General features: G+C 43.4%; 1 protein-coding gene across 1 annotated transcript in view; it reads right to left on the bottom strand.

Annotated features, from left to right (window-relative positions):
* Positions 1-1,316: 1,316 nt before the first annotated feature.
* TIAM1 (TIAM Rac1 associated GEF 1) overlaps positions 1,317-22,272 on the bottom strand; it is a 157,191-nt gene continuing 136,235 nt past the window's right edge. Inside the window, exons 21-25 of the mRNA XM_052639711.1 lie at positions 12,241-12,299; positions 11,193-11,295; positions 7,732-7,819; positions 5,286-5,458; positions 1,317-1,786 (exon numbers count right to left, since the gene is read on the bottom strand). Coding sequence (XP_052495671.1) covers positions 1,317-1,786; positions 5,286-5,458; positions 7,732-7,819; positions 11,193-11,295; positions 12,241-12,299 — 893 coding nt within the window. The remainder of the gene's footprint in view (positions 1,787-5,285; positions 5,459-7,731; positions 7,820-11,192; positions 11,296-12,240; positions 12,300-22,272) is intronic.

The following is a 22,272-nucleotide window of genomic DNA, read 5'->3' as shown; positions in this document are numbered from 1 at the left end:
AAAAAAAATTGAAAGTGCTTTAAATTGTTTTTGTTCATCCTGTTTGGAAATCTGTTTAGAACATTAGTTGTTTTCTGTTTTTTTTTTTAGCATGTTTACCCTGTTTGTTGGCATGAAGAAAGTGTTAAATACAAGACATGTTTTTGAAAAGGTTGTTTTGTTAAGAGGTTTGGTTATGGACTATCAGGGAAGGGGTAGGTCATCTATGGATGGAGACGTAACTATGATGGGAAAACCAATGATCACCATGGCAACCCCGTGAAAAGGAGTCTCCCCTCCCCCGCCATGTGCAACAGACACACACACTGCCCATTCCGGTGTCACGTTTAATCCAACCAAGCTCCCATCTCAAATAGAGATTCAAACATTAAAAAAAAAGAAAAAGAAAAACTGCTTCTTGGGAAAAAAGCTTCTCCTAAGCATCTTGTTGGCCTTTCATATATAAATATAAAATCACCACACCTCACTCTCTCTGTAAAAGGTAAAATCCTCATTCTTTAAACTCAGAGTTACACTAACACTGTAAAAGTCTCATCTGTTTGTGACCCCCTGCATCTCAGATAAAATACAAAAAATAGTGTTTTTTTAAAGTGATAAATTTGGATCTCTTTTCAAGGAGTTTGGCATCTTTATAATTCTATGCAAAACTAGAACTTCCGAATACCGACATCAAGTAAGACCAGCCATAGACTAATACAGAAGAGGAAAAAACGGAAGAATTTTAAAAGGCTCATCAAAACATAAAGCTTCACCCTCTCTTCACACATTCTTAAAATACACAGATATTCTCAGACATATAAGAGGGAAAGGAGAAAGAACACTGCGAGCTGTACAGTTGCTTTGTTTTCCCAACTAGGAAGTGGCTCCTGGATTAATTTCAGATAGAGTCCTTATTAATTTTTCGTGTGCTATCCCTTAAGCTAATCTGTTGTACATAGTTCAACTCCTGGGGTAATTTGCTTTCCAGTGCTATAGAATTTTTCTTTATTTTTTTTTAAACTCTTTTAGGCCCTGATTAATTGAGAATAAATAAAAGCCCTTAGTAATAATATACAGAAGCTCAAGCTGATTTGGAATTCTTGAACAATTCTTTCCGATGTGGTTAAAAGTGATCAAGTTGGGTGGCTACATGGCTTCAGAACAAAGTCAGCTGCCAAAACTGTGCAAGAGTGCGACTTACAGGGAGCTTTTCTCCCCCCGCCCCCCCCCCCCCCATCGTGGGTCCCGTTGGGGGAGGGGGGGGCGGTGGAGTTGGGTGGGGGGGGCAGGAGACGTATCTACACGGACTCGCTACGGATGGGGAGAATGTGACACAGTCAGATCTCAGTGTTCAGCTTGCGGGAGGGGGCAAAGTCTTCGCGCCTAACCCAAATGACCTCCTCGCTCGTACTCTCCGGGCCTCCGTTGATGCCCGACAGGGCGGCTTGCTTCTTGAGCTGCGTCATGCGGGACGCGTGGCTGTCCAGGGGCTTCCGGCCTCTCTCCCGCTGAGTGATGGAGGCAGCCTGAAGCCGCTCCTGCAGGTCTCTGTCCGCCGCGGCACCCTTGGCCGACTCACAGAACTCATCATCGTCACTGAGGATGTCTGTCTCCTTGATGTCATCCTGCTCCTCATACTGAGCAAGATCAAACTGTTCCTCCACCCAGCGGTCAGTGTCCCCGCCACCGGGGGTCTGCTGGGGGTCTTTCTCCGGGCTGCTGGCGGAGATGGCATCGGAATCAATGGTAAACCTGTTTCGGGCCAGTCGCCGCCTCCTCCTCCCAAGAGACTTGCTTGGGGCGGACACTGCACACACACACAAAAATATAACAATAAAACCCCCACATGCTTTATGTGTGATGAAAATCCAGAAAGCAAATACAAGCTAAAGGAAAGGAAAAGACTACGAGATATGCATTTGGGGCCTGGGTATCATTTGGGGCTTAGAGTCCAGTCTGTCTCATGGGGCGGGGAGGGGGGCTTTACCTGGGACAGATGTCTGGACTTAAGAGGATATTCTAGTCACTGAATGAAGGGAAAGGAGGTTGGGGGTGGTGATAGGGACGTGGGTGGGTTGTAGGTTATGTGGAAAAGGGGATTTGACTCCCTGTGAAATAATCCAATTCTCTACCAGTGCATCTGGGAGGCAGGTAATACAGATTCCTGCTGTTGTCAAGTCCACCACTGACCCTGGGATTAATTAGCGCCCTCCTTCCTGACCATGGCCTGCGGCACAGTGCTCTGAGGATCCCCGGGGGCTCTCCTAGAGTCATTTAGCAAGGATGGAGATGCTTTCAGCATTTTACTGTCTTTAGAGAAATCACCATGTTGTACCAAGGAGGGAAAAATACTGGTCCAAGTTACATTGCTTTCTGAACATCACATTTCCTGAGGATCTGCAGGTACCTTAAGGGCGCACCATCGTTTCTGGAGAAACTACAGAAAAGACTGGGTCTCAGAGACGTCAAGTCCTCTTTCTGACAAAACCTCAGGTGAAACTGAGGCTAAAGCAACTTTGAGCCTTAGTCCCTTCCTGACTCTGTTCTATGTATCCCCAATTTCTCTTCCACAAAGCGATTAAACTACTAGTGCCTGAGTGGAATGAGAAAGGAATAATACAACACTCAAGCTGCTGATGAGCAAAGTGCAAAATAAAGTGACTAACAGTTAAGAAAAACAAATCTCTGTATTCTGTATTTTCACCTCATTGCCCTCTAGGAAGTCAGTATTACTAAAAACAAACAAAATATGCCACCCAGTCAAGCAAATAACCACACAGACACACAGACACACACACACACTAAAGACACATCCTCCACAAACAGTGAAATGTACCATGTGCTTTCCCATGGGGGTGGGGAGCCTAGACACCAATAAGGAGCTGCTTTCCTGAAATCTGTGCCCCAAAATTCATTAAGCTGCTTCAGGGCTACAAGAAGAAAGATGACTATTCATAATTACTGACAAATATAGCCTTCACTTCAAATAAAGCAGGTGCAAGGTCAGTAAGCTGGATGATGGTCTAAATTGGCTCCCATTCTGACCATCCTCTGTCTCAGATCCCTGTGTTTCCGACATCATTCCTCTCATTCAAGGTAGAGAATGAAAAGCACTCCCGGAAAAACAGAAAACAGAAAGAATAAAAAAATAGTACTATTCCATTGGAAAGAAGCAAAAATTATTGTTCAATTTTAGCTCGATATCATCACAGTGGAGCCTGACTCTCCAATCACTATATTAGAACTACCTTAATTCCAAACTGGGATACTGGAAATATTTGTCAAGGATGTGCTGGCTGAAGTATTTAGGGGTAAGGAGTGCTAATGTCTGTATTCCGAAAACGTGTCAAAAGCAAGATGAGTTGATGGATGATAGATGGATATGTGGTAATGAAAATATATAAAAATGTTAATTACAGACAGCAGGTAGGAATGTGTATAATTCTTTCATTTGTTCTATATGTCTAAGAATTTCCATAAGAAAATGTTGAAAAACAAAAAAATTTGTAGTTGGATCACTGGCAGACATTTGGTGAAGGGAGGCAGAATATTTGCCTTTACTGTTCTATTCAAACAAGAGCAAAAGGAAAAATAAACTAGCTGGGTGTCGTGAATCACAACAATGAGCAAAGAAGCATAAGAATCGATCCTTTACGAAAAGAATACATAATAACCTAGCCAGCCTTATGGGGTTCCAAGAGACAATCTTTGACTTGAGTACTGCCATTATTCACTATTAAGACTGATTAGCTAGTACAGTGCTGACCCACTCAAACACCATTTTCAAATCATCTAATGTGAATGATGAGAGTGAGGAACTTCAAAAGCAAAGTGATAAAGACTTTCTTCAGCCAAAAATGAGCCATTAGGCTCTGACATCAAGGCTTTCTCTCTTGATCTTCAAGATGACAGAGTAGGTTGTAGCAACTTTGTCTTCTTTCCAAAGGGATCTCAGCGAGAAAACTCCTGAGTGTCCCACAGACTACAAATGCTTAGTTTCAAAGTGAATGGAGCTCTATCTAACTTTAGGTTCATCAATTAACAAGTAACACCTGGCCAATGACAGGTGGGCTTTCCTGAGGTTGGGACACATAGTCCCAATCCTAATTAAATATATCTGGAAAGTGAAAGAAACAAATGAGATAATTCCAAGGTGAAATTCTCTGCTATGAGCTCTAAAGGGATGAGCAAAGCTATTTAATACATGAGGACTCCAGCAGAAATCGTGGATGGGGAAGTACAGATACTGGCAAGCCCAGAAGAGTGCTAGGTGTTCACCGTACCAGGTTTCCAATAAACATTTGGCAACTGATTGAAGACTAGATGTAACTAGCCCCTTTAACATCAGCTAAACTTAAGGTACTTAGAATGTAATATACCCTATCAAGCTAGGCAGGTTTTGCCTATGAAAACCTTCAACCATTCACAGTGCCATACCTGCCTCTTCAACACAATTGAGAACAGGCAGAAAATTCACCAGAACAGAAGGCCTTTTGGCGAATGCAAAGGAAGCCTCTTTTATTGGAATGTTCCCTGCAAAATTTTGGACTGCTTCTTAAGGAAGGAGTGATAAAAATGTTAAATCTTGATGTCTTTAATACCCAAGTGTTATGAAAATATCTTTCTTCCTAGATAGATTTTAATGCCATTTACAGGTGGTAGTATTGATCCTTACTGCTTTAAGGTGATATAATAAGTCCTAAAAGAGTATTTACTCTGGGACCATTTAAATTCCAGATTCTTCTTTTCTAATAGCAGCTCAAGGCTGCCCCAAATCAACACAGAAGCTAAAATTAAAGTTGCAGGCACAGGTGAGGGTAACATCTGATGGGTCATCTGATCTACCAAACATGGCCTCCCTACTGAGAACAAGCCTGGCTGTGTTTCTAGAGGACAAAGCCACCGTGTTCTCAGAACGGTGGGCTGTGACCTTGCTGAGACATCACACACTGCTTTTTTTTTTTTTTGCTGGACAAAGCTGGCTGTCATGCAAAGCAGCAACTCTCATTCGGCAAGCAGGCTAAGACAGCCCCTCCAAGTAGGAGAAGGTGCTTACTTCCTGGCTCAGCAAATGAGAGGGGGAGCTCACCAGCCAGGAGGAGGAGGGCAGCCAAGGGAGAGCTTGAGGGAGGGCGAAAGGCTTAAATCAACGGAGGGAGGCAAAGGCAGGGAACCTCACACCAGGGAGGAATGTGCTCCAACATTAGCCCCCACAAGGCCACATCTAAGTCTTGTTCAACAAGGACGTCAGTTCTACAGTGGAGCGGGGGTGACGGGGATTTTGAATGTCTGAATCCCCACAGTACCTGCCCTGCTCATGGCCGGCCTGGCCCCTTTCAGCGCACACAACCTCTTTCCTCCAAAAGGGACATATTGCTGGGACGAGGGAAGGCTCTCGGTCTTCAGGAGCTGTCTTCTGTGCTTATCTCGCAGGATGGAATGCACAGCCTTCAGGAAATCCTTTCGGCTCTCTGGGGAGCTATGAAAAGAAGATTTACACGTGTTGGGGAAACAGCACTTAACACATGGTGAACTTCTGATGCTATCAGGTACAGTCAAACAAATATCCCAAGGACCAAAGTTAAAGATGGGAGGCCACCACTCCAATTTCACTGCCAAGGAGCATTTTCATCGCTGGAGATAAAGAACACGTATTCCTTTCCCTTTATGCTTTTGTGACTCATCTCCTGCAACCAATTTGGGACAGAGCACCCCATTACTGAATAGATTGATGGAGAGATGGATTTTATGGACAGAGTTGCCAGATTCTGCTCTCAGTACTTAAGGCAGAGCCTTTCATTCTATAGCATCTTTACAGACAAAGGAACCAAGAGATTCCTGCAGCTCTGCAGCGCCCCTGAAATAATGCTCCAACACCCTGAGCTTCCTCTAATTTGGCCTCCTTGTTAACGCATTACTGACTGGGGAATTTCTACAGAACCTAACATCTGTGGCCAGTGATTTACTAGGTTGGCCAAAAAGTTCATTCAGGTTTTTCATCGTATCTTACAGAAAACTTGAACGAACTTTTTGGCCAACTCAGTATCATGTAAGCAAAAACTGAAACAACTCCAGTCAATAACATTTGGGCAACAAAAAAGACCTATTAATACATCTCTGGTCAGTAATGTTTTAAATATATCAATGCCTCCCAGGGCACATGCCAACATGAAAATATTAAAGCTACATTGTTAAGAACTGGAAAATCTTCCCAAGTCCCAATTCCCAAAGTACATCCTAGGTCAGTTATTTTTCTTGCTAAGATCTCAATATTTTTACCCAGGTAAGTTTTTACCTGGTATTCCCTATTAACAATGAATATGGCGTCTCTGGGGCAGGCTCATTGGACCCTGTTGATTTAACAACAAAAACCACAAAATCACAAGTTTGCTCATAACTTTTCTTCCAAGGAGTAAGCGTCTTTTAATTTCATGGCTGCAGTCACCATCTGCAGTGACTTTGGAGCCCCCCAAACTGAAGTCTGACACTGTTTCCACTGTTTCCCCGTCTATTTCCCATGAAGTGATGGGACTGGATGCCATGATCTTCATTTTCTGAATGTTGAGCTTTAAGCCAACTTTTTCACTCTCCTCTTTTACTTATCAAGAGGCTCTTTAGCTCCTCTTCACTTTCTGCCCTAAGGGTGGTGTCATCTGCATATCTGAGGTGATTGATATTTCTCCCGGCAATCTTGGTTCCAGCTAGATAATGTGGTAAGGGAGCGCTACATGTGGTAAGGATGGTGCTAAACCACACATAGGTTATTTGAAAAAAATTTCTGTTCTAGTTCCAGCAGGTTCCCAGGATTTGGATTTATTGTTCCCTGTCATCCAACACAGACAGGTAAAGCAGAAATATAGAATACAGGCTTTGAAGTCAAACGCACTGAGCTTGAACTCAGAGTTCATTTGCTGTAAGATTTCAGCAAAGTAGCCTCTATGAGCCTTGACACCTCATTTATAAAAATGGAATAAATACCTCAGGCTGACTAACTGAAATAATGCAGGAAAGGTGCTTAGCCTAGTTGGTGTTTGGTAAATGTGTCTTCTTACTATGTCAGCAGTCACACTGTAAAATATTATTAACAACCATAAAATATTTATTCTGTAGACAGTATGGGCTGCACTTGAGAAGAGTACAATTCTCAAATTCTCAAGAGCTCAAAGAAAAGGAGGAGCAGAGGGGAATGGAGAGGGGCGAGTAAGAATAAGAAGAAATAAGTAGAAGCCCATATCATAAGCTCAGCTTCCACTCCAGACCTGCAGGTGAATCCGAGTCACCTGTGCCAGCCTCCCTAGGCTGAACTTTCTCTGCGTGATGATGAATCCCTGTAACACTCCCCTCCTCCCCGCTGACTCCCCCACCTGTTGCATCTCAGAGATGTTACAGTACAAACTGCACCCAAACCCCAAAACCAAGCGTTATTAAGACAACCATGTCCTTCTAACCCGCCAAATGTACACACGGGAAGGACGCCCTCATTCGAATGTTGGATATGTATGAAAATTCCAATTTCCTCTTAGAACGATACTAAATTGACCAGGTTACTGTCTGTATTCTAATAAAATTAATTGATCCAATGACTCTTACTCAATTAAGTGTTAAGTACTTTCTCAAATGTACAGGAAAAAGGATATAGCTTCTAAGGATGCACAGGCTGGTCCAGAGAACCCAGAGGGGTTGGGGACACCAAGCACAGTCACACCCCTTCCCCTGAGCAGCACAGCCCGCACTTCACGGCTCCAGGCTCACCTGCAGCACAGGTGGAAGACCCTCTCCGGCCTCCCTTCAGACTCCGACTTCACGTGGACGATTTCACACACGGCATTTGCTTCTGCATCTAGGTAAATTAAAACAAGGATGAAGGAGAGTATGTTTCAAAGAAATTTACTTGCGTTTTTATAAAAGCATCTTGCATGCTTTGGTGTCAAGATTAAATAGTGCAGAGCCGCCTAAGACCAAAGCAACTTCATTCCTGTCCTGTGATCTCAAGAGGCCAAGTGATTGAGAGCTTAATGGGTGCAAAAGAAAAGAACGCTTGGAAAATTTCCAGTTGCTAAAATCTCCCTCTGGATGGTCTAAAAGGACAATCAGTCAATCATACTGATGGAAGAACTGACCCTTTAGCTTCACCGCCCGTTTGGCTGAACTATTTTAATTAAGTAATTTGTTGTTTTGGCAACAGTTGGATGAGATGGAGCCCAAGATTCCAATCTAGGCCAGTGATAAAGAGAGGCAGGCCTTTTCCCAGCAGGACAGCCTTCCCACTGTGAACAGGCCTGGTGCCCTGGACAGGCATGTCCTGGGAATAAATGGGGCTCTTCTCTCTCAGTCTACCCATAGAGTCCAATCTGAGTGAAGCAAAAATGGTATCTGAGATGGTAAGAATAAGCTATATTTAGCAGTAATTTCTAAGTCTTTCAGTGCCTGAATATCATATTATTTTACCATGTTATTCATTATTAGTGTTTATAAAAGAGACAGTTCATTGCAGGCCCACTGAACTCTGCACATTGTGAAGTCTCATGCTGACCTAGTGGTTCCACACCTTGGTCACAACAAACCCTCATCACACCCACATTATTTAAACCCAACCGTTCACTTTCACTCTTCACTTTCATGCATTGGAGAAGGAAATGGCAACCCACTCCAGTATTCTTGCCTGGAGAATCCTAGGGACCACGGAGCCTGGTGGGCTGCCGTCTATGGGGTCGCACAGAGTCGGACACGACTGAAGCAACTTAGCAGCAACAACTTAGCAGGACCCATATAAACTAAGTTTCACAAGTTCTCCCAAATGCAGACAAAAATCTAGAAATATCCATCTTCTGATTCTCAAATCCACTGGCATGTACTTCATAAGGAGATGTGTTGGCTAGTCTTTACAACTCCATGAAAATAAGCTTCATCTTGATGATTTTAAACTTGATTTGAGTGAAAACCCGAGGATGAGAATGGAATGTCACATTCACAAAGATGGCTTTGTTTTCCAAACTTATGATCTTCACGTACAGTCTTCACGGAAGGCAAAATTCCTGCCTGAGACGGGCCTTTATAGTATGCTGTAAACATGGGCTTTTCCAGATATAAACCAGGCACAAGGAAACACAGGAACTAGAAAATTCACAACCTAGGGTTGTAAAGTAAGACAACACTAGTATTTAAGAGCCCAAACTTCAAAATACTATTAGAGTTGTTTGTAGACTTAAGAGTTCTAGGTTCCTGAAAATTCATCTGTAAATCAATTTTACTAATCAAATCAGAGTGAAAAAGCAACAGGGTAAATGTCTGGACCAGAAGGTTTGCCAGACAAATATTCATAAGGCAAATAGTCACCCCCAATGCATTTACCAGTCGTGGTTTTTGCATTTGAGTTCTCTTTGTGTGACGCACAAGAGCTGTGAAGGAAGCGATTTCTAGTTTAACTTGAATGAGTAACTGAAGGTTTACCAAATACTGCAGATGGTTTGTCCTCAAGACACTGGATTAGGAAAGAGTTGGTTCTATAAGGACTGAAAGTGAAAGTGATGTCGCTCAGTCATGTCCGACTCTTTGCGACCCGTGGACTGGAGCCCATCAAGCTCCTCCATCCATGGGATTCTCCAGGCAAGAATACTGGAGTGGGTTGCCATTTCCTTCTCCGAGGGATCTTCCAGACCCAGGGATCGAACCCAGGTCTCCCACATTGCAGGCAGATGCTTTAACCTCGGCACCACCAGGGAAGCCCTCTGTAAGGACTAGAGCCAACTTTATGGCTGATGGAGGGGACAAGTGCAAACGGGGAGAAGATGAGTGATGCCAATCAGACACAAAGAACTGTGCGCTCATGTTAGATGCCAGTGTGAAATGAAAATATCTCTTGCCATGTCAATAAACAAGAAATGTCATAGCCATCAGTGATTTCTGGCCTCCAAAGGTGAATGAGGGCTCCCAAAACTGCATTCCAGAGGATGCTGCCAGCCCCTACAGTGACTGCTGAGGAGCTGGGGGAATGCAAGAAGCAAGGTGGACAGGGAAACAGGGTTGACCCCAGATAGCTGAGGCGCATAGGAAAGGAATGCATTCAGTGAGCCCAGAGGCTTGCCTCTTCCCATACACAGAATGCTAAATTCTTAACCTGATACCTGATCTTTGATGTTCAGACGGCCTGCTTCCGTGGCAAACTTGTATATAGCCTGACTTCCCCTCTTGCCTCCTTGGAGCAGGTTTCTCAGAGCTACTGAGATGCTGTCTCCTAGGCTCAGAGTCCTAAACTTTCCCACCAAATAAAATAACTCTCTACCTTCAGGTTGTGACTATACTTTTTCGTCGACACCAGCAACACCAAACAGAAGTCCAGATGACTGTGTACCTGCGGAGGTCCACTTTCTCAGCCTCTCTTCACCACCAGAGAGCTGTACCTGCTGTCCAGGTGGGACAGGGATCAGAGTGTTCCAAGAGTTTCCACTTGACTCCAAAGCTGCTCCTTCCAGGGTGCGCCTGGGAGAACCACCACTAATTGCTCCTTCCTAATACAGCCTCAAATGAAGCCCTGGATGGGCCCCGAGTCACAGAAACACTGCTATTCTAAGTCAGTACCATGCTGACATTCGCCTCTCTTCTCATGCACTAAAGCACCATCTAATCAAGTACTGAGTTGGCCAAAACGTTCAAGACTGTCCATAGCATCTTACTGAAAAACCTGAACAAACCATTTGGCCAACCCAATACATTCATCACTGACAACTGGCTTCACGGATATTTGGGAAATAGAAGAAGAAGTGACATTTCATGCTTATACAAAGATAAAGATTTTTAATGCTTCAGGGAAAAAAAAAAGTGTATTTCAATGGCTCTTTTTGTGCTTTGGAGGCCTTTCGGGGTCTCTCAGTTAAAAGTCCCAGTAAGTCATTTACATGGGCTTTATCTGCTCATGGTCTCAAAGATTCTTTCCGGAAGTACAAGACTCACTGCTACTTAGGTGTGCCACTGTAAAGTTATTAATATATATAACAGAATAAATAGAATTCCTTGGAACAGCAGTAAAGGCATGACGTCCATTCACTTAGATCGTTTAACAAATAGCTGGGCAAATAAGAGACAATGAAGAGATTGAGGGAAAGGAGACATAAGCAAAGAAGAAAAAGGACAGTGGAGTGGTTGGGGCCAAGAGCATGGATTCAGAGAAACAGCTGATACATAGAAAGATGTACCCAGCCCACTTCAGAGTTTACCTGCACTTGCCAAAGCGCGAACCTGCAGAGCCTCAGTAGGAATCATGTGTCGAAATCGGAAGGGGTCCCAGTCCTCGTAAATTGAAAGCCTGTGTGATCCTACCTGTATGGAGAGAAGGAACCAGGTGCATGAGATCCATGTCTCAGTCTGGACCAGACCCGCACACTTTCTAAACCAGTGACGCTGCAGACACAGAGCAGCCCTGCGGTTAGGGGGTGAGGGACTAGGAGTGTAGGGTTAGCAGAGGCAAACTATTATATACAGGATGGGCAAACAACAAGGTCCTAGTATATAGTACAGGGAGCTGTATTCAATAGCCTGTGATAAACCATATGGAACAGAATAAAAAAAGGAATGTCTATATGCATATAACTGAGTCGCTTTGCTGTATAGCAGACACTGGCGCAATACTGTAAACTCAGTTGTACTTCAAAAAATAATGAAACTTAAAACATTACTAAAACTAAATTTTTTTAATTTAAAAAATTAAATTGTTTTAATTTTCAAAATAAAAACAGCAATGCTGGAATCCTGGGCTGCCCGCCCTACTAGGCCCACAAGCACTTCTGTTCACCCACAGCAGCAAGCCAGAGGCCAGGTGAAAATCTGCTGAGGGTGTGCAAATGAGCTTGCTAACCAAATTCAGGCAAAAGAGAGACACAAGGAAAAGGAGGGGAGGAACCCAAAACAAGGACAGAGGGGGGACAGGAAGAACAGGGAGGGGATAAAACTAGTGTTGGAAAGTTCTGGCCAAGGTAGGTTCAATAGTTATTTACTGGGTTGGCCAAAAAGTTCACTCAGGTTTCCCCATGTTATGGAAAAACCCCAACGAACTTTTTGGCTAACCCAGTATTTTATGCTCTAAATGTGAGCCGCCTACAGGATGGGCAATTTCCTCAAATGCTCAGTTAACACCTCAAAAAAAAGAAAAGATCATAAAACATTCAGGCCTGACACAGGTTCAGAATTATAATCACACAGAGCCAACTGAGAAGCAGATAGAAAGGGGAGATGCTTTGAAACTGTGGGTGAAAGAAAAAGTCTTACAAGTTTCTTCTTCTGTTTGGTACCATCTTTATAGACAAGGACCACGGCAGTTTTGAAGACTGGAAAAACATAAAATGAAGGCGGTTATGGCACGTAAGGCGTTGGGTTTTCCCCTTCACTTCAATAACTTGTGGTAACAAACACTACAGTTATGAAGAGGACAGACAGTCCCTATGAATGAGTTCCCCTTCCACCCTCCACTCCCTCAGCACATCTGAGAGACACAAAAGCCTGTTCAGGCAAAATTTTCCAGGTCCCAGATAATACAGGAAGCCTATACAGATGGAAATAAACCCTCCTGCCCCACTGGAAACTTTGGGGGTAAATATATCTTTCAACTATGCTCTCTCTTCAAGCTTCAAACTTCAGCTTATACACATTTAACAAAAATGTACTAGTTTAGCAGCTGAAGGAGCAATGCAAACATCAATAATAATAATAGTGCTTAAGGTAATTTCTATTCCTGTAAATCAAAATGATATTACACAGTGCTCATAATTCAGAAAATATAATTCTTTTAGACCTGAATAAATAAAAATTGGTTTACTAAGAAGAATGCAGTTCTACTTCTTCCAAACAGGATGAATCATATAAGCCATTTCAGGAATTCTCTAGGAGTCCAGTGGTGGAGACTTAGCCTTCCAACTGCAAGGGGTGCAGGTTCTACCCTTGGTAGGGGAGCTAAGGTTCCACATGCTTCTATGGCCAAAAAACCAAAACACAAAACAGGAACAACACTGTAACAAACTGAATAGACTTTAAAAATATGGAGGACAGGAGAAGATGGATCAAACAGAGAGTAGCACTGAGATATATACATTACCATATGTAAAACAGAGAGCTAATGGGAAGCTGCTATATATCACAGGGAGCTCAACCTTATGCTCTGTGACAACCTAGAGGGGTGGGATGGGGTGGGAGGGAAGTTTAAGACGGAGGGGACATATGTATGCCTATGGCTTATACATGTTGACGTATGGCAGAAATCAACAAAACATTGTAAAGCAACTGCCCTCCAATTAAAAATAAACTTTTAAAAAAGGTTTTAAAAACTGTCCACATTAAAAAAAAAAAACGAAGCTGTTTTTAGAAGCTAGGAGTGTGTTGTTTTATTCTTATATTCTTTGGGGGCGAGGTGGAGGGGAGGCGGTAGAATGGTGTTATGCATAATCTTCCATAGAATACCTTAAGCAACGCCAAGCACATTTAACACTCGGTGATTCTAACTCCTCCTGGAAGAAGAACCAGTGGCCAGCACAACAGGGGTGACCCCAGTCCGTCGCTGGCTCTCTGAATCAGGGTCTCTGTCTCCCTTCACACTCTGACCCCGAGTCACACTAGGGACCCCGTCAGTCGCAGAGAGGGGGAACCCTTGGGTTCCAGAAACAGAGAATTCTCAGGGACAGGCCTCCGGGCTCTCTACAGACCAACCCAATCTGTCTGGTTCCCTTTTCATCCTACCCAGTTCGGACGGGTCAGGGGTGGGAAAAGAGGGGATAGGGTACAAAGAAAGGGATCCCAGCCACTGAGTCTGGGCTGCCTAAGCACCTGACTTCATAAACACCCCAGAGGCTAGACCGTGAGGTTTCCACTGACCCCAGGAGGCCACAGCAGCTCTGACAGAGGACGTGTACTAGCGCCTGAGGAGGCCCTTGGTCCTGACCACGAAACCTTCAGAAATCACAGTGGCCAGGACAGCAGGTCCCTTTAAAAGTGAGGGAGCTCCCCTCCAGGAGAGGGCGAGGGTGCCAGTGACCTTCATCTCCAAAGACCCACCACCTCCTTGGGACCAGAGCTCAGTGAAACTGCTGCCATACTACCAGCCTGCCTTGGTCTACCTGGACCATCTAGCATCATCGTGGGAGGACAAGAGTGGACCTCAGCCCGGCCTGTGAATATCTCTGCCTCGATCCCTCCCTGATCCATGAGGTGACGCTCACTCAACCAACTCCAAGTGTTGCCCATCCCTTCAGGCACAGCCTTGACCTTCAAAACTCCTGGCTGCCCTGGCCAGCCTAAAACACTCGCTCCATATCCCAAAGGATGAGCATCTAACACCCTTCCAGGGTGAAGCCTGAACAGACGATGTCTGTTCTTCTTTTAAAGGTGATGATCATCAACCCTGAGCACAAACTAGCCTTCCTGGGAGTAAAAACATCAAGGTGCTCTGTTGGCAGCCGGTCAACTTCAGTTTCAGAAGAAAAGCAGCACCATTTCCTGAGATCAGAGGTTCCAACGGAAACAAGACAACCATGCTTTAACCCCAAAGCTGCCTGCTCAGTGCTAATTACTTCCCTCATAGCAACTCTTCCTTGTTTCAAAAATGCATTTCTAAGGCTCTGTTAGTTCTGCCTTGCTACTTAAAAATCACACCGAAACTGCCAACATATCACCTTTTAAGGACTGGGAATCGTAACAAAAAAATAGCTCATTATAATGACAATAGTCTGTTTACGCGTGCTCAGTCGCTCCAGTCGTGTCTGACTCATTGTGACCATATGGACTGTAACCCTCCAGGCTCCTCTGGTCCATGGGATTCTCCAGGCAAGAATCCTGGAGTGGGTTGCCATGCCCTCCTCCAGAGCCAAACACACACACACTGCCCCTGACCTGGGCCTGTGTCACAAAAGCCCCAAACCTTAAAATCGGCATTTTCCTGGACCTTTTCTATCACAGATTGGCAAGCTAGGGCCCACCCGCTTCTGCTCAGCCCACCAATGTGGTGCCCATTTGTTCACATACTGTCTATGGCTGCCTCTGGCTACATATGGCCTCTGGGTCTGCAAAGCCTAAAATATTTACTCTGTGGCCTTTCACAGAGTAAGTTGCCAATCTCCTGGTTTCTCCCACTCATATGATTTTCTTATTCTAAATCTGTTTATTTCTAACAGCAGAAAGAAAGAAAGTGAAGCCGCTCAGTTGTGCCCGACTCTTTGCGACCCCATGGATAGTGGCCTGCACCAAGCTCCTCCGTCCATGGGATTTTCAAGGCAAGAGTACTGGAGTGGGTTGCCATTTCCTTCTCCAGGGAATCTTCCCGACCCAGGGATAGAACCCAGGTCTCTCACATTGTAGACAGACGCTTTACCATCTGAGCCACCAGGGAAGTGGCTCTATCAGCAGGGAATCTGTAAAATATAGGAGATAGGTATGAAAATTTTCAATGCTAACCTCTGGTATGGTTCATCTGTGCCCAGAATCACAGACAGGGAGAGAGATGGTTTAGGTCGTTTCCTTCAGAATCCTATATCCCATAAATGACCTACTAAGAAGTATCAGAAAGCTCCCAGACCTCTCCGCACAGTGGATAAGGATCTGCCTGCCAGCACAGGGGGACACGGGTTCAATCTCTGGTCCAGGAAGATTCCACATGCCAAGGAACTTCTTAGCCCACGTGCCACAAGGATTGAGCCTTCGGTCTAGAGCCTGAGAGCTGCAGATACTGACACCTGCACCCCCTAGAGCCCGTGCTCTGAAACAAGAGAAGCCGCCGCAATGAGAAACCCACGCACTGCAACTAGAGAGCAGCCCCTGCTCTCCACAGCTAGAGAAAAAGCCTGCACAGCAGCAAAGACCCAGCGCAGTCAAAAAGAAATAAACACTTTAAAAAAAAGGAAGGAAGAAACTGCAATATTAGAAACAGAACTATGAAGGATGGGAAATGAACCAAACAGTATCCCTCCCCCTGCCAGAAATACCCACTCCTATCAAAAAACGCCAGCATGTAAAACTACCCCACTAACTCCTTTGACTATCATACTTAGTAACATGTTTTTCCTTTACACTTATATGCCTATTACTTTCAATTAGATGGCATCAACAGCTACAATAATGGCTCTTTGGAATTTTTAGGGATGTCACTAAGGTTTTCAATGAAGGCTGAGGGATCTAATTGGGAAATGCAATTAATCTTTGTATTAGACGTTCTGATTTTAATACCACTGGGATGTTCCACTTGGGGATGAGCTGTTCACATCATACAAGAAAAGAAGAGTTCAGTTTAAAAAGCAGTAAACAGAGAGAACAAGATGGCGGAGGAGTTGGTGGATGTGGAGTTCATCCCTCTCCACGGATACATCAGGAACACACCTTCAGACACAGAAGTGCGTGCAGAACACCAGCTGAGAGCGGACAGGAGTACCTGACCAGCAGAAAAGAATATATAGAACCACGCAAAACTCGGTAGAAGGAAGGAACTAGGGGGAAAAACAGGAGCGTTAGAAGGACTGGATCTGCCCTTGGCGGGTGGGGGAACTGAGGCAGGGGTCCGATCCTCATATCAGGGCAATTGTCTAAGTCGGAGGAGAAACATTTAAGGGTGAGAGTGAAACAGCTGATCTGCGGCAGCCTAAATGGAATGAGAAGCAGACAGTCCTTCCACAGCCATGCATACCCCAGACAGGGACGCAGGTCCCCTGGAAGGTGCAGCGGCTGGGAGCTGGAGTTTAGGGATTGTGGAGCGATCCTGCTCTCTGTGGAGCAGGGCGAGGGCTGCTGTTGACTGCGCAGAGACAGATGGAGGGGATGTGAGGGAGGAGATTGTGGTGGGAAATGCCAGTGTAGGAAAGCCAGGCAGCCATGGAAGCAAGGCGATACTGCTGAGTCAGCGTAGGGGGGTGGAGCCATCACTACAGCCTCTCTCCCCCAACAGGCCAGCTGCTGAACAACAGAGAGGCTGGCCCATCAAACGCCTGAGGCGCTGAACTAGAGAGCAGGACCCCACTAAGGGTGCCCGTTTGAGTGCCTGACACACCCAACTACAGAGTAGGACCCCAGCCAGGGAGGCCCCTCTATGCGCCTGATGCACCAAACAACAGAGAAGGACCCCAGGCAAGGAAACCCTCTAAGTGCCTGAACTGGTGGAGCTATGGGGAAAGACTGGCCAAAGAAGCATTCTGATCACCAGGTACAACAGGCTTGGGAAAGGACTCTGATAGCGCCATAACTCCTGTGGCAGAGGTAGTCTGTGTCCCTGCACACTTGGAGCCGCCAGGGTCCCCCCAAGCCATGCAGCTGCACCACCTTCATGCTCATCAGTTCTCACCGGGGCAGAGCTGCCACAGGCAAAAATAGTCTCGTGCCTATGCATGTAGGGTCACTCTGGTCGTGTCTAACTCTTTGCGATCCTGTAGACTGTGGCCTGCCAGGCTTCTCTGTCAGGGGGGTTCTCCAGGCAAGAATCCTAGAGTGTACTGGCCAATACTGGTTTCCATACCTTTTTAGAGCACTATATTTCCTGCTGCCCACCTGGTGCTGCCAGAACCCCTGTGAGCCAAGCAGCTGCACTACCGCCATAGCTGGCCCCCACGGGGCACACCCAAGTCTTCCAGGGCAGGAGCAAACCCCAGTGGACGACCCACATGCAGAGTTGGAAATAAAACCACAACTGAAACCCACGGGCAGTGTGACTAAGGAAGAAGACCCAAACATTCCCACAAGCTGTACAAGCTGCAGATTAAATCCACACAATCAACTAGGCAGACCCTGTGTCTATGGAATATATAAAAGGACATTGAGAGCTCCCACAAAAGAAAACGCACTAGTTCTGATAGCTGTGGACATTGGAGGGAAGAACACACAGGAGTAGGACCAGATTAGCATCTGAGCTGACCCCACAGCAGATCCAGAGATCAGCACAGTGCTGGAGGGCTTCCTGGGGAGGTGAGGTGGACTGTGACCCCCAGCGAGGGAAAGGACTCTGACAGCAGTGACAAGAAAAACATTTATTATTCTTCTGTTTTTACTTGTTCTGTTGATTCTTCAGGATTTTTTTTTTCTTTTTTCCCCCCTCTCTGTTGTAGCTGTCAATTTTATTGGCACTATGAAATCTAAGCTTTTGAGCTTTTTTTTTTTTGCCACATTTTTTGTTGTTTTTATAAACTCTGCCTCTACTTTGGAGATTTGCAGTTCTGTGGAGTTTTCTTCTCTCTCTTTTTTTAATTCTTAATTTTTTAAACCTATTATTATTTTTTCTACATTTATTCCTTTGTTTGCTTTTCCTATTGTGCTTTTCACCTTGCAGTTAATCTTTAATATATATTCAGTTCAGTTCAGTCACTCAGTCGTGTCTGACTCTTTGTAACCCCATGAACCACAGCAGGCCAGGCCTCCCTGTCCATCACCAACTCCCGGAGTTCACCGAAACCCATGTCCATAGAGTTGGTGATGCCATCCAACCATCTTATCCTCTGTTGTCCCCTACTCCTCCTGCCCTCAATCTTTCCCAGCATTGGGGTCTTTTCAAACGAGTCAGCTCTTCGCATCAGGTGGCCAAAGGGTTGGAGTTTCAGCTTCAACATCAGTCCTTCCAGTGAACACCCAGGACTGATCTCCTTTAGGATGGACTGGTTGGACCTCCTTGCCATCCAAGGGACCCTCAAGAGTCTCCTCCAGCACCACCGTTCAAAAGCATCAATTCTTTGGCGCTCAGCTTTCTTTATAGTCCAACTCTCCTATCCACACATGACCACTGGGAAAACCATAGCCTTGAAGGTCCTAGACGGACCTTTTTTGGCAAAGTAATGTTTCTGCTTTTTAATATGCTGTCTAGGTTGGTCATAACTTTCCTTCCAAGGAGTAAGTGTCTTTTAATTTCATGGCTGCAATTACCATCTGCAGTGATTTTGGAGCTCAGAAAAATAAAGTCAGCCACTGTTTGCACTGTTTCCCCATCTATTTGCCATGAAGTGATGGGACCAGATGCCATGATCTATGCTGTCTAGGTTGCTGTCTAGGTTGCTGTCTAGGTTGGTCATAACTGTCCATGAATCTTCTTTATCTACCTCTATTTAACTTTGCATAGCTATTCCTTTTTTTCCTTCTTTCCTTTCCTCTCAATATATTTGTTAGCTTTATTTTCATAGCTTTATTCCTCAATTGGCACCGTGCTTCAGTTTTTGGTTTTTATTTTTTCCAGTTTGTGCTTTGGTTAGTTTTGTTCTTAACTGGTATATATAATTTTGGGTTTCCTTTGTTCACCAGGTCAATCTATTGCACTTTACATTTGTTGGACTGTTTTGACTTTGCTAATGGGTGTATATGTATATGTAAATTATTATTTGCCTGATTTTGTAACTACCATTTGTTTGGGGTTCATCTTTGGACTCTCATTTTGGGGTATCTGTTTTATCTCACTTAATGCCATAAAAAAACACTTGTGGAATCTTCATTCCTGATCAGAAATTAAGCCCTGAGCCTTTGGAGTGGCAGCACTGACTCCAAGACCCTAGATTATGAGAAAACTAACTGTAGGGAGTATCAAATAGTGAGACCTCACACAAAGGAAACCACTTGAATACAAGATCCAGCATCACCCAACCACCAGTAGCACCCTGTGCAGGACACCTCATCTAAACAACAAACAAAACAAAAATACAAGTCCAATCATCAGCAGACAGGATCACCACCTCACTCAGCCTTGCACATCAGAGGAAAAACAAGCAAACAAAAAAACTCAGCACAAATCTCACCCTACAGGAAGCTTACACAAACCACTGGACCAACCTTAGGAGGGCATAAATCAAAAGGAATAAAGAATTCAACCTTGAAGCCCAGGAAAAGGAAACCTCAAACACAATAAGTTAAAAAAAAAAAAAGAAAAGGCAGAGAAATACTACACAAACGAAGGAACAAACTAGAAACACAGAAATCCAAATAAATGAAGAGGAAATAGGCAAACTACCTGAAAAAGAATTCAAATAATGATAGTAAAGATGATCAAAATTCATGAAAACAAAATGGAGAAAATGTAACAATCAATTAACAAAGAATTAAAGAATAAACATACAGAGACAAACAACACAATTACTGAAATTAAAAATACTCTAAAAGGAATCTATAGTAGAATATCTGAAGCAGAAGAATGAATCAATGGGCTGGAAGATAAAATGGTGGAAATAACTTATAAAGTAAAAAGAATGGAAAGAACTGAGGATAGTCTCAGAGACCTCTGGGACAATATCAAACACACCAACATTCGAATGCAGAAGAATGCACCTTCTTCTCAAGTGCACACGGAACATTCTCCATGATAGACTGCATCCTGGGTCACAAATCAAAGTTCAGTAAATTTAAGAAAACTGAATTCGTATCAAGCATCTTTCCTGATCACAATGCGATGAAACTAGATATCAGTTACAAGGGGAAAAAATGTAAGAAACACAAACACATGGAGATTAAACAGCATGTTTCTAGATAACCAACAGATTACTGAAGAAATCAAAAGGGGAATCAAAAAATTTCTAGAAACAAATAACAATGAAAGCATGACAACTCAAAACCTACGAGATGCAGCAAAAGCAGTGCTAAGACGGAAGTTAATAACAATACAATCCTACCTCAAGAAACAAGAAAAACATCAAATAGACAATCTAACTTTACACCTAAAACAACTGGAAAAAGAATTTAAAAACCCAAAAATTAGTAAAAAGAAAGAAATCATAATGATCTGAGCAGAAAGAAATGAAAAAGAAATGAAAGAAACAATAGTAAAGATTAATAAAACTAAAAGCTGGTTATTTGAGAAGATAAACAAAACTGACAAACCTTTAGCCAGACTCATCAAGAAAAAGAGAGAGAAGAATCAAATAAACAAAATTAGAGATGAAAAAGGAGAGGTTACAACAGACAATGCAGAAATACAAAAGATTATAAGAGACTGCTATGAACAACTGTATGGCAATAAAATGGATATTCTAAAGAAATGGACAGATTCTTAGAAAAGTTCAATCTTCTAAGACTGAACCAGAAAGAAATAGAAATTATGAACAACCCAACTACAAGCACTGAAACGGAAGCTGTGACCAAAAATCTTCCAAAACACAAAAGCCCAGGACCAGATGGCTTCACAGGAGAATTCTATTAAAGATTTATAGAAGAACTAATGCCTATTCTTCTAAAACTCTTTCAAAAAATTGCAGAGGAAGGAACACTTCCAAACTCATTTTACGAGGCTACCATCACCCTGATACCAAAACCAGACAAAGACAACACAAAAAAAGAAAACTACAGGTTAACATCACTGATAAACATAGTGCAAAAATCCTCAATAAAATGTTAGCAAACAGAATTCAGCAACACATCAAAAAGCTCATACACCATGATCAAGCTGGGTTTATTCCAAGGATGCAAGGATTCTTCAATATATGCAAATCAGTCAGTATGATACACCATGTTAACAAATTGAAAGATAAAAACTATATGATAATTTCAATAGATGCAGAAAAAGCCTTTGACAAAATTCAGCACCCATTTATGATTAAAACTCTTCAAAAAATGGGCACAGAAGGAACCTACCTCAACATAGTAAAGGCCATCTATGATAAACCTACAGCAAACATTTTTCTCAATGGTGAAAAACTGAAAGCATTTGCCCTAAGATCAGGAACAAGACAAGGGTGTCCACTTTCACCACGATTATTCAACATATTTCTGGAAGTCTGAAGTCCTAGCTACAGCAATCAGAGGAGAAAAAGAAATAAAAGGAATGCAGTTCGGAAAAGAAGAAGTAAAGCGCTCACTGTTTACAGATGACATGATACTGTACAGAGAAAGCCCTAAAGACAGTATCAGAAAATTACTAGAGCTAATTAGTGAATTCAGCAAAGTTGCAGGATACAAAATCAATACACAGAAATCACTTGCATTTCTATATACTAACAATGAAAAATCAGAAAGAGAAACTAAGGAATCAATCCCATTCACCATTGCAACTAAAAGAATTAAATATCTAGGAATAAACTTACCTAAGGAGGCAAAAGAACTGTACACAGAAAATTATAAGCCTCTGATGAAAGAAATCAAAGATGACATAAACAGATGTAGAGATATTTCAAGTTCCTGGGTAGGAAGAATCAATATTGTGAAAATGACTATACTACCAAATGCAATCTACAGATTCAATGCAATCCCTATCAAATTACCAATGACATTTTTCACAGAATGAGAACAAAAAATTTCACAATTCATATGGAACCACACAAGACCCTGAATAGCCAAAGCAGTCTTGAGAAAGAAGAACGGGGCTGGAGGAAT

This window comes from Budorcas taxicolor, chromosome 1 (genome assembly GCF_023091745.1).
Source record: "Budorcas taxicolor isolate Tak-1 chromosome 1, Takin1.1, whole genome shotgun sequence".
Taxonomy (NCBI): Eukaryota; Metazoa; Chordata; class Mammalia; order Artiodactyla; family Bovidae; genus Budorcas; species Budorcas taxicolor.
Note: the sequence above shows the minus strand (reverse complement) of the source record. Positions and strands in the feature narration are given on the sequence as shown.